Source organism: Giraffa tippelskirchi, chromosome X (genome assembly GCF_054371585.1).
Source record: "Giraffa tippelskirchi isolate mGirTip1 chromosome X, T2T-mGirTip1v1.2.pri, whole genome shotgun sequence".
NCBI lineage: Eukaryota > Metazoa > Chordata > Mammalia > Artiodactyla > Giraffidae > Giraffa > Giraffa tippelskirchi.
In genome coordinates, this window is record NC_137289.1 from 23,096,249 (window position 1) to 23,114,281 (window position 18,033).

At 38.4% G+C, this 18,033-nt stretch overlaps 1 protein-coding gene across 1 annotated transcript in view; it reads left to right on the forward strand.

Annotated features, from left to right (window-relative positions):
- LOC145536780 (fibrous sheath-interacting protein 2-like) overlaps positions 1-18,033 on the forward strand; it is a 79,566-nt gene that overhangs the window by 36,402 nt on the left and 25,131 nt on the right. Inside the window, exons 14-16 of the mRNA XM_081566592.1 lie at positions 248-275; positions 4,666-4,699; positions 8,672-17,645. Coding sequence (XP_081422718.1) covers positions 248-275; positions 4,666-4,699; positions 8,672-17,645 — 9,036 coding nt within the window. The remainder of the gene's footprint in view (positions 1-247; positions 276-4,665; positions 4,700-8,671; positions 17,646-18,033) is intronic.

The following is an 18,033-nucleotide window of genomic DNA, read 5'->3' on the forward strand; positions in this document are numbered from 1 at the left end:
AGGTCCAGGTTCGATCCCTGGTCAGGGAACTAGATCCCACGTGACGTAACAAAAAAATCCCATATGCCACAACGAAGATGGAAGATCCTAAGGCTGCAGCTAAGACCCAGCACAGCCAAATAAATAAATAAAAGTATTTTTTTAAGAAAAGACCTATTAAGATATGTTAATTACAATTTTACAAGTAGCCTGTGAAGGATACCAACAAATAGTAATTTTCTTTTTCTCTCTGAAAATTCATCTGCAGTCTCCTTTACTCACGACTCACCAGTTAGGTAAGTATCTAAGAAAGCTAATAAAGGAATGTGTTATTTTAAATTAATATTTAAATAATTACATAAGAGTGCTGCTTGAATCCTCTACTCTTGTAGTTTTACTTGCCTATAGTAAAACTCTCCCCTTTTGCAACCTCTCAGGACTAAGCTAAAATTGTAAAGTAGGCAAAGTTAATCATTCATGCTCTTCCAGTTCCTTCTCTGATCTCACTTTATTCCTGGGGTCTCCTCATAGGCAATACTTTGACTCCCCTTTCAGGTAGCACTACTACTTCTAGGATCTAGATCTGTTCTTTTCCCTTGTCCCCACTCAAAAATGCAGTACTTGTACCTCTTGAGGTTATTGGTTTTCAAATGATGATAAATTAGTTTACCATATAGTATTAATGACGTAATCTGTTACCCCCTAAGGATATTTGCATTTTCATCCAAAGTAAATCAATCTCTCATGATCTAAAATAAAGGCCAATGGAGAAGTTTTCTTTTGGCCTGGGGCCTTTCAGCTCTTAAACATTGGTGGCCACCCATTCTTCTGATGTCCTGTTCCCCTCAAACTTGAATAATAGTTCATGCACATAAAATATCTCCTGATGGAACACACATACCTAATACTATCATCTTTTATAAACCCTAAACAAACCAAATTAGGTTCAGGATAATTTTTATAAATCCCAAACTCTGATGAATTGGTTAGGTAAAGGGAAGTAGTGTATGGTGGTAAATGGTGTTGATGTTCAGACCAGGCTTCTTAGAAAAGGATTTTGAGGTAGAAGTAATTGCAGTCAGTTTGATTTATGGAGGGCTGATGGGGTACAAGGATGCTGAAGGAAGGAAACTGACTAGCTCAGTATCAAGGTAGTTTCAAGAAATAAAGGTGAGAGAATGTGTGCATTATAGAGTGTTAATTCCTGCCTGCCTCTTCTTCCTGTCCCCACTATCATGCTAGACTACAGAACTACAGAATCACTTGAGTCTTTTCAACAGCAAATGTTCTGGATAGCCCTTTATTATAAAAATCAGCTAAGATGAAGAACTATGCATATGACCCAGAGCTGCTCTCTCATTCCTCACAAATACACATGTTAAGATACTTTTAGCTGAGCCTAGGACAATTCCAAGCCAGAACACAAGAAAACACAGCTAGAATACCATCTGGTATGGCTCTGCCCATTGCACCCATGCCACACCTCTTTACCTTACAGAAAAGAACACAGGTTCAAGGCCTTTGGCTTAGTCCTCTTGATCTGATGCAGCTCCTTGCTCCCTAAGACTCAAGTGTGGGTGCATTATGTCCGTCCCATCACCTACCTCCTCTCTTCTCTTCCTCCACTTCCTTAGTTTTCTGTTTTTTCTAATGCTAACATAAAGGACATACACAGTAAATTTAATAAAATAGAATTAGGAACCAAAAAAGTCAGGACAAGAGGATGCCAATGTGATAAGATAGTGATAGGGTAAACAGTAGTAATAATTAAGCTTCGCATTTAGATACTGAGTATGTTCTGATGATTGGGAGAGAGGATGAGAGGAGACACAGAGTAAAGAAGGCAGTGAGTCTGTTGCCCTGATGACTGTGCTCAGAAGTTTATATTTCATTCACTGAGTGACAGTCTAAGGTTCTGGGGAGCTATGTGTTATTATCAAATCAGTAATTGCTAAACATCCCTGGCAGCATCACATATCACATATTGAAGACAGTTAAGTAGGTGCTGGCTACCAAAGCCCATGAATGATTTGTAGCCTACACAATGGCCTTCATTTGTATACATAGATCTCAAATATGTTAAACGGGAATTGATTTTTCTTAAGAACCTACTATGGATGGTGCTGGGTATTAGAAGCATACCAAGGTGACTAAAGCATGCCCCTGACCTCATTTGTGCTTCCCAAAGCATCAGAAGAAAAGACCAGGAGACATGAGCAGTGCCAGAGAGTGAATTGAGGACAGGATAGTGGCTAAAAGGTCAGGCAAAGGGAGGGCCAGACACTGATGTTAGGATACAGAAATGCTACTTTTTTTAAAAATTAGTTTATTTATCTATTTTTTAACTTTACAATATTGTATTTGTTTTGCCATACATTGACATGAATCCACCATGAGTGTACATGTGTTCCCCTTCCAGAACCCCCCTCCCACCTCCCTCCCCATCCCATCCCTCCGGGTCATCCTGGTGCACCAGCCCCGAGTGCCCTGTATCATGCATTGAACCTGGACTGGCGATTCGTTTCACATATGATAATTTACATGCTTCAATGCCATTCTTCCATATCATCCCGCCCTCGCCCTCTCCCATAGAGTCCATAATACTGTTTCAAATCCCATTCAACCACTGGAATGAGTAAACGGACTTGGCGATAGAATGGACCACATGTATGTATGATCAGGAGGTATCAGGCATCACCCCAAGCTAGGGGCCTGAGGTACCAATAGAGGATCGCCAATTAGATTAAAACTTAGATATTCAGAAGGATTAGGCAGACGGACTAAAATTTAGTCTTGTTACATTAATCTTCAAGGGGTGGTTGGCCAGTTATTTTCTGGACTAAAGTAAGGTTGTATGGAGGAAAAGGTTAGGAACAGAAAGGTTATGTTTATAGTTTTATAACATGGCAAATTAAACTATGAAAAACTGGGCCTTATCTTTGGGCCTTCTAAACTAATTGTCATTAATATCACTGCCCTCTTTACTTAAGAAGTAAAGAGTTGGCAGTACAAACGACCTAAACCTTTGACACTTTAGTAGTATCAACCTATCACGGAAAACCGCTGAAGACTAGAGAAAAGTGGATGTAATATCATGGCACTCCTAGAATTGTGGTGGAACTTTCCCACATAACAGTGAGTTCATTTGCATGTTTCTACTCAGTTGACTCCAATGAGAAACTGATAATTCGTGGCAAACTGCAGATTTGTATCCAATATTACAACTAGTTTCTAGTGGTCTTATATAAGGGTTTTTGATCTATATGGTTAGTTTTGTTCTTAGGTCTGTGCTGTTTCCTTTTATCTAAAAGCATGCCTTTGGGACAGAAAGTCTGTGAAGACAGGTAGAAACATACACAGGACTCCACTTGCTACCTATGGTATGAGGTTAGGGAGAGCAGGAAAAAAAAGAATCTGGGTGTGTTAGATTGCAGAGGATCTACAAAAAGGAAATTGTGCTGGAGGTGGCCTGAGAAACTGGGTCTCAGAAAAATTAATGAAGCCAAAGGATAGGAACTATGTCACTGATGGTGAGCATTCATATTCTAGGTTCCATATTGCAAAAAGGTATTAATCTGAGGATGGGCTGTTGCTGCCTAACCCTAACTGAGACCTTTTCCTACTAGTGTTTAAGTTGTCATTTCACAGTCTGACTGTATGTCTCAAAATTGGATTGTTAGGCCTTGGTAGAAAAAAGTAAATTTGATAACATAAGGGCAGGCCAAGTAAAAATGAAAATAGAGCACCATGTTTCCTTTAAGAGGGTCAAGAGGTGTAAACCCATGGCTGATTCATGTCAATGTATGGCAAAAACCACTACAATATTGTAAAATAATTAGCCCCCAACTAAAATAAATAAGTTTATTTAAAAAAAATATGCTATAAAAAGTTAAAAAAAAAAGAGGGTTAAGAGGTTATGGCAAGGGGTCCTTGGAGGCAGTAAAATATGAAAGTAAATCAGACTTAGGCTTTGGGTTTTTTTTTTTTACTTTTTGTTGTTATCCTATAATCTACATGATTTTGTTGTTCTCTTACTACAATTTAATAAAATATAATTTTGGTTCCACGTAGTAGATCAGAATAAATAATCCTGATTAGAACATAGAAGAGAATATTGTGATACCTAGAAAGGGGCTCCATCTAATTTGGCTTTGCATGTGATCTGAAACCCATTATTTTAATCTGTCATTGTCAGTAATCGTACATAGATCTTTTCCTACTGTGGGGTGAGGAGAGGAGATCAGGAATTTTGAGGGGGTGAGTAGAAAGTGAATTATCAGAAAGCTCTGCTCAAGCAGGGCAAATGGAAAGAACTAGCCCATCCCCATGCTCTTCTCAACCCACTACAGAACAAACATGGCTAAGGTGGATCAAGAGTGGCAATACCAAGTGTTAGTTTATACAGCACCTATTATCCTACTGTTTATGCAGCAATTATTCTGCATAATAATTCTTCTGGGTAATAGAGCATGGCCTATGCCCAGGGGCCAATATCTAAATAAGAGGCTAAATTGGGGGATTAGATAAAAAAAAAATAAAGCTTATTCTTCTTTGTGAATTGCTGGGGAGAAAACAAAACTCCCAAGCACAAAACAGGTAATCTGATTCAATGATTAGGAATTTGGAGGAAACTTATATAAATGATTAACCATAAGTAATAAAATCAATCTCTTTTTACTTTTTCAGACAAGACTACCATCCAAATCGCTGTCAAGAAAAAGTATGTACGATGAAATTCACTATAGAGCAATTAAGGATGTTTTCTAATATGTTATTAGAGAAAAATCTGTGAATCAGACAACCAGCAAAATCATCTGTTGATTTTAGTCAGTTTTCCTCTTTGCCTTTTTCTCTTCCTTGACTTTCACTCTCTGTTAATCTTGAATTTTGCCAAGGTCTGAAATTATTGTTAAAATAGCTATTGTTATGGGGGGTACAAAGTTACTGTTATCGCCATTTTGCCCAGGAGCCTCAGGAGGGTAGATTGGGGGAGCTTTGGGAGGTTTAATCATCACAAAGAAAACATTCAATACCACACGCTCACTCCATAATGGGAAGGCATTACAGGAAATGCCTTTGCAGACCCTTGTAGATCTGGCTCAAGGACTGAGCACCCTGCCCCTTAGGTAAGTGAACCTGGATGCCTAGATCTATCTCGTAATTCTCCTGGGAGTAAGAAGAATCTTAGGATGGCTACTCCATCAAAAGAAGGGGGTCACAAGAGAGCTGCAACTTGGACCAGGCGAAGAGCATAAGGTAAGTCTGATAAGTCCCAACTTTGGGGCTAGACAGAGGAATAATGAACTAGAAAGGGGTTCAGGGGAGTAGCACATTCACATACTTTTTCACACGTACATCTGAGAGTTTCATAGACCGTCCGACAAACACAAAGGCTGAGACATACTGACACCAAGAAGATATTTCTTGGTTTAATAGTATAGTGAAAATGAGCTTAAAGTCAGATTCTATTTATCACATTTCACTTCATTAAAAACTTGACAAATGTCCCAATTTTATATGTCAAAGTTGGACATGTTTCTTCTCAGCTACCCTAAGAGTAATAATGTAGGTCTACTTACTGTACATTATCTCTGGTAATAAGAAAATAATATGTATTGAAATGCTTAGCTCATATGTATTGGAACGGATTTCAATCAATTTAGACTAAGAAGGTGAGTAACTTATTTATTAATGTTTAAGTGTGATTCTTAGAAGTGTCTGATTTAGGTCATGTTTATGGAAAACAAGTGTTTTTTCAACTGTATGCTGTCATTTCAAACTATTAATATGTTCTTCAAACTCAGTAGCCATTTTCTGGTCTGCATGGTAGGTGAAAAATAATGCATTCCAAGAACTTGATAGTAGTAATGTTTGCATAACACTGTGAATGTACTTAATGCTGCTCAACTGTATAATTTAAAATGGTCGATTTTATGTTATGTGCATTTTATCACAATAAAACATACATTAAGAGATTTGGGAAATGGGTTCTAATAACATGACTTTTCCTGGAGATGTCCTTCAAACCTTATCTAACTGGTCAGGAGAGAATATGCTACATTCAGCAAGGTGTTAACTTTTCCCTGAATGTTGGCCTAACCCTGAACAATCTGAGGCTAGCTTCAGAGATAATTGTGAAGTAACAACCACGTGATAGGGAATCCGGTGCCCAAATATCAAACAATACAGGATGCCAGGATATCAAACAATACACAGCTAAAATGCCAGGTATCCAGCCTTTGCTGCCACTGGCTTGTAGCCATAGCGTTGAGAAACAGTTCCTGTGGAAGGTACACATGCTTGGTCTGGCTGTCTTGAGGATAATAACTTTAAAAAGAATGCTATTTTATTATAGGCAAAAGGATTTTTTTATGACCCCCAAATATATCTGCAATAAGTCAGTTCAGTTCAGTTGGTCAGTCGTGTCCGACTCTTTGCGACCCCATGAACCGCAGCACACCAACTGTCCATCACCAACTCCCGGAGTCTACCTAAACCCATGTCCATTGAGTCAGTGATGCCATCCAGCCATCTCATACTCTGTCGTCCCCTTCTCCTCCTGCCCTCAATCCTTCCCAGCATCAGGGTCTTTTCAAATGAGTCAGCTCTTCACATCAGGTGGCCAAAGTATTGGAGTTTCAGCTTCAACATCAGTCCTTCCAATGAACACCCAGTTTAGAATCTTCCTTCTCATTTCTGTTAATTATATATTCATCAAACCCAGGTCTCCCACATTGCAAGCGGATTCTTTACCAGCTGAGTCACAAGGGAAGCCCGTATAGTCATCTCAAGTAATACTAATTTACTGATCCATTCCACTGCTGAGAGGAATTTGGGTCGTTTCCCAATTTTCAGCTGTCAAAGAGAGTTGCTATGAACATTCTAGCATGAGTATTTTGAGGAACATATGTAAGTTCTCATGGACTTTCGCTTTCCCACTTCTGCCAAGCTCAAATCTGGATTCTAAATCTCACTGAACAGCAGCCAATAGGTCTGATGAATTATTGAGATTTTTTAACATGAGATGCGGCCAACAAGCCTTAGTTCAGTTCAGTCGCTCAGTCATGTCCGACTCTTTGCAACCCCATGAACTGCAGCACACCAGGCCTCTCTGTCCATCACCAACTCTTGGACTCTACACAAACCCATGTCCATCAAGTCGGTGATGCCATCCAACCATCTCATCCTCTGTCGTCCCCTTCTCCTCCTGCCCTCAATCTTTCCCAGCATCAGGGTCTTTTCAAATGAGTCGGCTCTTTGCATCAGGTGGCCAAAGTATGGGAGTTTCAGCTTCAACATCAGTCCTACCAATGAACACCCAGGACTGATCTCCTTTAGGATGGACTGGTTGGATCTCCTTACAGTCCAAGGGACTCTCAAGAGTCTTCTCCAACACCACAGTTCAAAAGCATCAATTCTTCAGCGCTCAGCTTTCTTCACCGTCCAACTCTCACATCCATACATGACCACTGGAAAAACCACTGCAATAAGTAAACGTACACAGTTATAATAGAGGCTGGCAGGTGCACTTGTCATCTGCCCCTTGTGCCCTGTCTAAGCTGTATCAAAAAACACAATTAACCATTAGGAAATGGCTGTTCAAGTCCAGGCCCTGGGTTTCTACTTCAGCACTTACTGAAAGAGACCCCAACTTCCCTCCAGTGCTCCACCTTCTGGCTATTTGAGCCAAGTTCGGGCTCAGCCTTTTTTCCCTTCTGAAATTAATGGATTTGTTTCTTGAACTGTCCTCTGCCTCCCAATCTAAGACAGTTTGCACTGATAATCTTCTATTGGACCTAAGCCTGTTCATTTCCCTTAAATCATCAGCGCTAATTGTTGCCCATTGATTAAACTTAAACAAGTAGCTGTAGTGATTTGCATATGCAAATCAACACAGTCAGTTGAGTGAGAAAGGCAGCAACAGACCAGCCAGGGAGCCCACGGGCTGACCTCTCCACAGTGAGGCTTTATTTTTCACCCTCATCTCCTAGCTAAACAGATGCCTAAGTAAAAGGAGGCTCTGTCCACAAAGGCACATACATGTTTGAACTGCAAATTTGTTTCATGAAATAGTTTGTTAGAGGCAATCTGGTTTTTTTAAGTATTGCTTGGAACATAAAATAGTCTTACCTCTTGCTAGAACATTTGTTTTCTATGAGCTTGGCTATTTTTTTCTAACCAAGAAGCCATTTACCCTCAGTAATAAACTATTATATAGTTCCAAGAGATTTTTTTGTTTTGTTTTTTTCTGCTTTATTTTTCCAATGGGTGTACTACTGTTTTAACATTTAAATTTCACCAACAGTGAGCTCAAGTATATGCTAGGCATATGTTCAGATTTTTGAAATAAAGATAAAATGGACAGACAGCTTTAAGGATGCAGTGTATAAATATTCAACAATTAGACAATCTAGGGGATGGTATAAGTATACATTTAGGAGCACAAGTATTGCGTCCAAGAGATTTTGAATCAAAGGAAATCTTATTCAAAAAATAGATCACAGCCATAGAGAATAAACCAACTTGAAATTAATCTGGTGCTCTAAATAGATTTCCTGTGTTCTCTTTATACACCATGGCTGGATTCTAACTATGCATTGTTTGATATAAGGAATTAAAAGTTAGTTATTGTCCCTAAAACAGAGTAATTTATACATGATTTCCCTTCTATCCACACTCACCTCCTTTCCAGGTAACTTCTGAAGAACTGAACAGTATAATTCAAAATGTAATGACCTGGGTCGTGGCTGCGGTGACCAGTGTATTATACCCAGCCATCACAAAATATGAAGAAAGATTGCAAAATATTACATGCCAAATGCCTGATGACCCCACCCTCTCTTCTGATAGTGAGAGTTGCTGCAGCACATGCTGTGAGACATTTCTATATGAAACAAGTAAGATGGTTCAGGCAGAGCCCTGTACAGAGGCAGCTGACAAGTCAATAGAGCAACCAGTCGCACCATCAAAATCATCTTTTGCCCGTAAAGAAAGAACAGATGTAGAAACAACATATCACAGGAAAGAACACTTGGAAAACAAACCTAAAGCCCCCAAACCTAAATATAATGAGATATCTGAATCCCCCAACCTTAAAACCTGTAAATCCGATAGTCATCTTGTTGTACGGATTGAAACAGGCACTAGGAAATGTAAAGATGCTACCACTGAAACAGATGGCCTCGAATGCCCACTGTCTTCAGATAAAAAAGCAAAAGCTATCAATGAGATGCAGGAGCTAAATAATGTTTTTGTTAACTTAAAACATCATCTAAAAGAGGAAGCTGAGTTGATTTTAGGAAACACTTTTCAGGAAATGGTGTCTGAACTAACCCAGACCATCCCCACCCTTTCCTCTATTACGACCGAAGCTTTGCTTGCCCAAACTGACACTGACAAAGGAGACTTGCTCTCCAATGTTGATATTTCCTCAGCGGCTGCTGAAATTATGGAAAATGTGCTTGAGAAGTTACAGTCTGCAGTTAGGAAAACATGTGCTGAGGAATTTTCGCCAGAAAATATATCAGTTCACTTTAAATCAAATTTAGTCAGTGGAGAACATTTTATTTCTCCAAAAGAAAAAACTTCAGAAGTTTCACTGCCTTATGCTTTGGAGAACATGAATGATGTTGCAGAGGATACGGTTTGTGTGATTTTAGAAAAGCTGACGGTCCTTGCATCTTCTAAGCAAAGTGAATTGGCTCATCTTAAAATCACTACTGACCCAGCTTATCAGCAACACAGAGAAGATCCAACGTATAAGTTCCTTCAGAGAGCCAGCAAACGGAAATCCAGTGCTAAGACTGATGCTGCCAGTTTCATTAGCAAAGAAGAAATACAAAATTTAGTGTCAAATATTTGTTCCCAGTCCTCTCTGGTTGGTTATGTAAAGGAAGTAATCAGCACTATACTAGGTTATATACAAGTTGGACTTAATAATGAAAGGCTAGTTGTAACTGAAGAAACATTGATCATCCTACAGCTACTTGATGCTCTCTTGGCTCAGCTACAGCGGAAACCTGTGAAAACAGATGTCCGAAAGAGCAGACACTCCAGAATGAGCAGTCCCTCTGGCACTGAAGAAAGGTACAGACTCACCAGCACTGGAGTAGCTAGTGCTCCTAAGTGTGGGAGCCCATTTCCACCTATTAATGTTCCTGGCATGGTCCTTTATTCTGAAGACGAAAATGAAGAAATAGACAAAACTGTAGAAAATGTATTGATTTCATCTATCAGAGACGAAAAAGCAAAATTACAAGAACAGGTTCCTGACTACTGGTTAACTGGGGAAAATGCTGATTTTAAACACAAAAGAAATATGAATTTACCTACAAAGCCTGCTTATCGACGCGAAGTAGCATTTCATGATCAGGGATTAAATACTGACCTTCCAACTTTTAATAAGGACCCTTTAAAGGACAAGCCAGGTTTGAATAAAGACAGTTTGCTTTTCAGTCAAGATGAAATATATCAAATACAAAAAGCCTCAGAAGCTATAATTAGGAGTATTTTAGCAGAGACGCTCAAAGGTCTATCTTCTGGGCCATCTGATTACTCAGATTATGAAGATGGTAGAGAGGCTTCACTTCTTACCTCAAGAAAACCACAAGATCCATCACATCAAGAATGGATGGACCAGATGTTCTCTGTGTCAGAAATCCATATGGTATCTCAAGATATTGTAGATGCTATATTAAAAATACTTCACATAACTTCTCGTCACATTATCGGACATTCTTTATCAGTACATCAAACTTTTCTAAATAATGCTGATGTACCAAACAAAGAGTCATTACAAATATGGTTTGACAGTAAAAATAAGATGAAATTTTTATCTGCACTTAGTGTGGACCCTACAAAACTTCCCTGGGTAGAATCTGGAACAAGTGGCTCAACATCAGAATCTGTAGATAACCTTAATGATAAAATCATTAACACAATTTTTAAGAAGTTGAACTCATTTATTTGTCCAAAATTACAGACCTGCTTCAAACCAGAAAGCCATGCTGCCCATTCAAAGCCTGCTCCTGACAAGAAATCTTCATTTCGATATCACCTGAGTACTTTCACAACTAAAGTGGTAAAAATTGTTTTGGATGCTATCCAGAAAGAACTACTATGTAATAAGAAAAATCTAAATGTTAGGAAGAATAGCTCTCCCAAGAACTTTAGCGATACCAGATTTTTTGCTGACACCGAAAATGAATTAGACTCTGTTGTCACAAAGCTAAATAATGACATTATGACAAGTTCATTAGCTACTTGCATTTGTGAGGTGTTAAGTGGAAACACAGATAAAAGTAATATTTTACTCCCTTCAGATAAGCTAAGGTCTAAAATCTCACATGGGACTGATGGCACTGATCAACAAAAACTTTTGCCTTCTCATTGCCCTCGCATGCAGGAGGAAGTTCACCAATGTACTAGATTTCAAGTGTTAGATAGAATTGGAGATGCCTTGTATGATATGTTATGCAAGCTCACTGGAGACCATCCACATTCTCCCCTATCTGATGAGCAAAATACAGAGGGGATCAATAAGAATTTGAGAATAACCAGTACACTGCAGTCCAATATTAAGCTCATTTCTCATACAATTCTAGAAGATATTGTTTCAAAACTATGTGGTGTTGAGACAGATGGCATTTTCAAAAATTCAGAATTTAAAGCTATCTCAGAGCATATTGACCCTGACAGCCTGTCATTTGCTTTGCTTCTTGAGGAAATGAGATGCTATGACATAATCTCAAGCATAGCATCCCATGCGACCTGGCCAGGTAGCCAAGAGGTAACTAACAAGGGGAAAACTACTGCCCCCAAAATAGAAACCACAAAAGAAAAGCATCCGAATAAACTGAAAATCTTGGCTTCAGACATCTTTGAAATGGTTTTTGCTAAGTTGGAAGGGTTTGCCAATAGAAATTTAGAAAATCTTGGTGCTATAATCTGTGGAAATAAAAAGAACAAGGCATACTGCGAAAGTGAAAATACCAACATTTGTGGTAACACACATGAAAAACGATTGCAGTCAATTTTATACAGGCATGCAAAGAAAGTATCAAGTACTATTTTGAAAGCTCTTCAAACTGAATTAAACATGAACTTGCCAGATTTGGAAACATGTATAAGCAAGCCACTACAAGAGAAACAAATACTTAAGAGTTTAGTCAATTTCATTTTAGATACAATTTCTCCAGATATGTTTCATGAACCTGAACCAGAAGAGAGAGGCATTGAAAATCACAGATATAGGCCAATCTATGGAAATTTTCTTCCTGGAGGAGCTGACCCAGATTCATATCTAGAAGATCCTGCAGATACAGAGAAAGAAAGTGCTGGGGAGGAAAGACCAACAGAAGATGAAACTAAATCACATTCTCTTAAGCAACAGGAACTAGAAAAAACACTAAAAAATTTTGAAGTAGAACTCAAAGAGCCAAAAAAGTCCCCAGTTGTGCCCATTATAAGAAATATTTTGAATGAAATTTTTCAGAATGATTTAATTGGTCAATTAAAGGTGTTTACTCTTCCCCAGTCCCATTTATGTGACATTCCTCATGCTGATGATGAGCCATTTGCTCAAACATCTGTTCAATCCCTGGATAAAACAGTGGGCCCTTTAGTATCTGAAGAAGATGTAACCATTGTTGCGGATGATGTCGTTAGAACCATATTTCAAAAACTTTTTTCTGCTGCCATGACAGATAGAAATGAAAGTGAAAATAGGTATAATACTATCACCTTTCCAGCAGATATCACTTTTCCTAAACATACCCGTGGAGGAAAGTCCCCTGTTTATTCTACCATACTGGACAGAAATCCATGCACACTTCAGTCCACTTTCAATATTGGCAAACTGACCAAAATAAATGTAGTTGAAGATATTATACAGTCAATATTAACAAATTTAGAAGCATTTGCTACTTTCAAAGTAAAGGCTCTCTTCTGTCCTCACATCAGTTTCACAGTTCCTGTGGCTTTACCTTCACAGCAGGATGAGATTGCTTTACAACAACCGTGGTTATCAACCAAAGATTCATATTCTGAAGACCAATTTTCTTGTTGCTCAGTGGATCACAATAAATCAGGAAAGACCACCTTGATATGTCAACTGAGTGCCTCTAAATTAAATATGTATGCAACAGAAGTGGCTAGACAGATTTTACAAGGAATCAAACATAAATTAGATCAAGACATAAGAAGTCCATTCTTCACTCATAGTGTTGTGGCTTCTGAAAGTATTCCAAGTCAGGTTGTTAGCACAGTGTTAGATATTGTGTCTACTAAAGGCAAATATGAAAAAAATGTATTTGACAGAGAGACTGATCCAGTTGTGCCACAAGATATTCTTGAAAAGCTATTCAATAAAAGTGATTATTGTAAAAAACTTCAATTTCAAATACTAGATACCATTGAAGGTATCTTAATTGACATTTGTGAGGAAACAATAGATGAGAATAATCTCCCACTTGCTGTATCCACTCTTAAATGCAACGTAAGTGGGAGACATTTAGAAACAAACTCTGAAAGGGACCCTAGGTATGCAAATAAAGCTATTCTTACACTTTTAGTTCCTAAGGAGTGCGTTGCTATGATTTCCAATGATATGGTGGATATTGTTATTCAAAATATCACTTCTGCTATTATGGTTCGCATCAGTGCAAATGATTCCATTTCTCCAAGATTGTCTACGGCATTTTCTGATGCATTTTCCAAAGCAGAGCATCAACAATCCCCTATTAAAGACTCAGTGAATGGAAGGGCAGAGCGTCAACAACCTCCTGTTACAAACTCAGTGAATGAAAGGGCAAAGCGTAAGCAACCTCCTGTTATAGATTCAGTGAATGAAAGAAAAAGGGAGAGATTTCCGTTTGCAAGAAAGGGAAGAAATGTACAGCTGAAATCAGCTCTTTCTGATGATAATCAGACAACTGTACTTAAGAGACAAGATGCCAAGAAACCTACTCCTGATCCATGTAAGGAAAATGCTCACTTTATTACTAAAACTATGTTGAATAGATTAAAATCTTTTGCCACAGAAAGAATAGATTTGCTACTTATTCTTGATCCTGAGACTAGAGAAAAACCAGATGTTGGCTCAGAATTTACACATCGTAAACAAAATGACAGTGTGTTTCTTGAATCAAACCAAACGCCATTAGATGTGACTGTCCCGAAAATATCAACAGCTGGAACCATTCTCAGTCAAAAAGTCACAAATTACACATTAGCTAATTACAGAGAAAACCGTAGACCTGAAATTCACATATCACAAGCTAGTCTTAAGGAATATGCTGACCTAATTGCCAATACCATTTTGACGCTTATAAAAAATGACATAGACCTAGAAATCCAAAAGATGTATACATATCAAAACAATACTTCATTTCAAGAAATCATCATTGCAAGTGAAACTGTCAACAACATCTTAAAGAGTTTATGTAATAAAATATCTTTGAAGGCAAGTGGCTTTTACTCAAAGCAGGACCCTGATCTTTTTACCCAACTAGCTGTACAAAATGAAATAGTGCCAGGTCAAAGAAAAATGGAAGACAACACCGAACTGTCTCTCTTTTCAAAACACTCAGGTGAAAACCAAAAAACACCAGAAGTGGAAAACCAGAGAAGGACATTGGAAGAAATATTTAGAAATGGAGAATCTGGACAGGAAAAAACAAATTCTTTGTTAAGTGTAGTTAAGGAAATTTTAAAGAAGGCATATCAAAGGGTATTGGAAAAAACAGAACATTGTTCTCCATTTAATGAACTCCCCCACTTTACATCTGATTATAAAATTAAAACATCAGCACGAAAAAAAGCCTTACAGTCACATATAAGCCTTGTTGCAAATGACATAGTTGAAAGTATTTACAGAAAAATGTTCTCAGTAATTATGACCTTGTTATATGAAAACAGTGAGACCAGAGGAGAAATGGAGGCCTCTGGCAGTGATGGATTACTGATGAATCCATCATGCTTTAGAGAACTGAAACAAGCAGAAAAAAGCAGTGTTCCCTCTATACCTGTAGTACCACAAGTTTATCCTTACACAGGCATTGGAAGTGTCAGTTCATTGGAAAACACCTTATTGCAATTTTCTCCATTGCGACTGGGCGAACACTTGGTTCAAAAGGTTCTCAAAAAGATCACAGATTTTGCTTTGCTGAATCTAGAAAAGAGTTCATCCCCTAACGGTCAATCTGATGAAATTCTGAGGCCATGCAGTTCTAAAGCTAGCCCCAAGGGCAGCCCTAGGGCAAGTGTTAAGACAAATTTTAAAACAAAATCAAAAGTTACCTCTTTGGCTAAATTTGGAACAAAACCACAGCTCGGACCTAGTGGAGCTAAAGCCCAAAGCAAAACCAAGTTAGGTCCTAGAGAGAAGACCCTAAAAGGTAGCTGGTCCAAGACTTCCGTTGGGCTCCCACACCTACTGTCAATAGGGGAGGCCAAAAATCCCTCACTGAGAGCAAAACTCCCCACTGCAGAGCTAAAAATGTATGCCAAGGATATAGTACGTAATATTTTGCAAACAATTGTGAATGAATTTGAAGAGGTGAGGCAAAATAGAGCAGTGGTAAATGTAAACACTTTACCTTCTGACCAAATTGAGAGAGCAAGTGGAATAGTGAATGCAGTTTTACAAGGACTACATGCTATGAAGAATAATTTGGCCAATCCAATAAAAGGCTCACATTCAGATGATCTCAAACTTCCACAGGGGTATTTTAGTACAACCTCTGCTGCAAATCCAGAAGCCCATTTCTCTTTGAAGAATGTTTCTTCACAACTAGACAAACTCTTTCCCAAAGAAGATATTTTTAAACAAATGTTTGACAAATGGAGAATAGAATCAAGCAACATGGATAATGAAAAATATAAGCTACCGATGGTAGCCAAGGCTGTTTTGAATGAAATTTCAACAAAAGCAAAAGAATTAGAACAATCTGTTTCACTTTTAAGTTTGTCACTTCTTGAGCCTTGTGAAAGCAGGCACCATCATTTTAGAAGAGCTGCTACTAGAGTTGAGGATTCTCAAGCACAAATTAATATATTTGGCCAGGAAATCATTAAAAAACTATTTGAAAAATTAGAGTTGTGCTTCTTGACTCAGATGTTCACAACAGATAGTAAAGAAACACTACAAAGCAAGAAAGAAACTGCTGCTAGAAGAAAATGTGGTTCCTTACGAACAAACAATCTCAACGATGTACCAACTAATAACACAAAGTTGAAAGATAAAACACTGGGGATCGCTGGCCACCAAATCACTCAAGAGATCTTGGAAGGGGTTCTGAACACCTTAGAGTCATTTGCAGACCTACAGTTTAGACATGTCTCTACATATGCTTTTTCTGAAATTGTGAGAACACCTATTGAAAACTTTTTTGCTGTGCAACAGAAACCACCAATGAAAACAATATTTCCCAAGTTACAAACACTGACTACGTTTCCTGATGAATCTAAATCAAGTAGTATGATTTCCCGGGAAAACATAGACAATGCCCTTCAACAGCTTTACTTTTTCCATTCAGAATTGCTTACTTATGCTGTTAATACTGTCACTGACATGCTTAGTATAATTAAGAACAAACTAGACAAAGAAAAATCCCACAAGGAACCATCTTCAACTAGCATATTTGAAGAAAACATCATAGCAAGTCAGATCATCAGCACACTGATGGACCAGTGCACTTATTTCTACGAGTTGATGATCAAAAGCCATCCAAAGGAAAATCTGCTCCAAGGAGCTAAAAATGCCTGCACTGTTAATTGCTCCCGATTTAAAACTGGACCAGAAATGTCCACTTCAAAGTCAAAGGGAATTAGCTGCTGGGATGATCCTCCACAAATCTCCAGCTTGTTGTCTTATTCAGAGGAAGATATGAAAATAAAGGACAAGACTTCCTTAGATGTACCTTCATATGTCAGATACTCTATAGGAGATTCAACTAAAACCATAGAGCCAATGGAAGGGCTCGAATCAGAGTTTAAACCATCATCTTCAAGAAGTGAAGCCCAAGTCTTCAGCCATTTTGATCAAGCTGTGAAAGGAGACTACTCTCTCCCAGAAGGCACTGTCTTACAAATTTCATCTCAGAAATCCAGTGACTCTGCACAGGCAGCACTAGAGCACCCCATGTCTCTCAGAGAAATGGAAGAGGGTGAAAATCAAAGAGTGCTTCACTCTGAGCCCTTCAAACCAGTTGTTAACCCCGATGAAATACAGACTACCATTTCTCCACTCAAAATATGTTTAGCTGCAGAAGATATTGTCAATACCATGCTGACAAGTTTTGGCCTTTCAACTCAAACATCACACACTACTGAAAATATGGAAACCATGAAGCCGTTTTTCATATTAAAGGAAAGGCTTCATTGCCTAACATCCGAACAACTAAAGAATGAGAAAAGCCTGCTTAAAATATGGGAAAAAAGGAACAGCTATGGAACTGAAGAAGAAAACAAAGGCCTTGTAGCAAGTGGAGAAGATTCCACTTTACTGGAAAAGTGGAAAAATAAGTACCCAAAGTTAGAGAAAACTCTTGAAGAGCCTGGAGTCATTGCTTTTGCTGATCGGGAACTGGGACCACATGAAGTCCACCTAGTAGCAAGATATGTTACTACATCAGTGGTCACACATTTCAACAACTTTGAAACCAGAGGTGAGTGAGGGATGACTTTTAAAGAGTTAGCATGGTTTTAGGGGCAAAAAAGTCAATGACAGCGTTAAGAGTGTTGTTTTTAGCCCTCACATGCAAGAAGCTACATTCACCACTTCTCTGAAAATAGCCTTAGATTTGGAGTGGCTGTTTATCTACCTGTGTAGCTGTGTGTTTTTCAACTGGGCAGTATGCTAAAAGAAAAAATGTTACCCATTTACATAATTTTTATATGGAGGAGTGTTTTTCAGTTTTCCCTATCTACAGATTAAATTAAATAGGCATAATTTAAAGTGGGACATTTTGGTTGGGCATGAGGTATGGCTATGAGATGATGTCTTGCTTGAGACATAAACTGCTTTAAAGGCAATTCCCAAACAGAAGTTCCAAG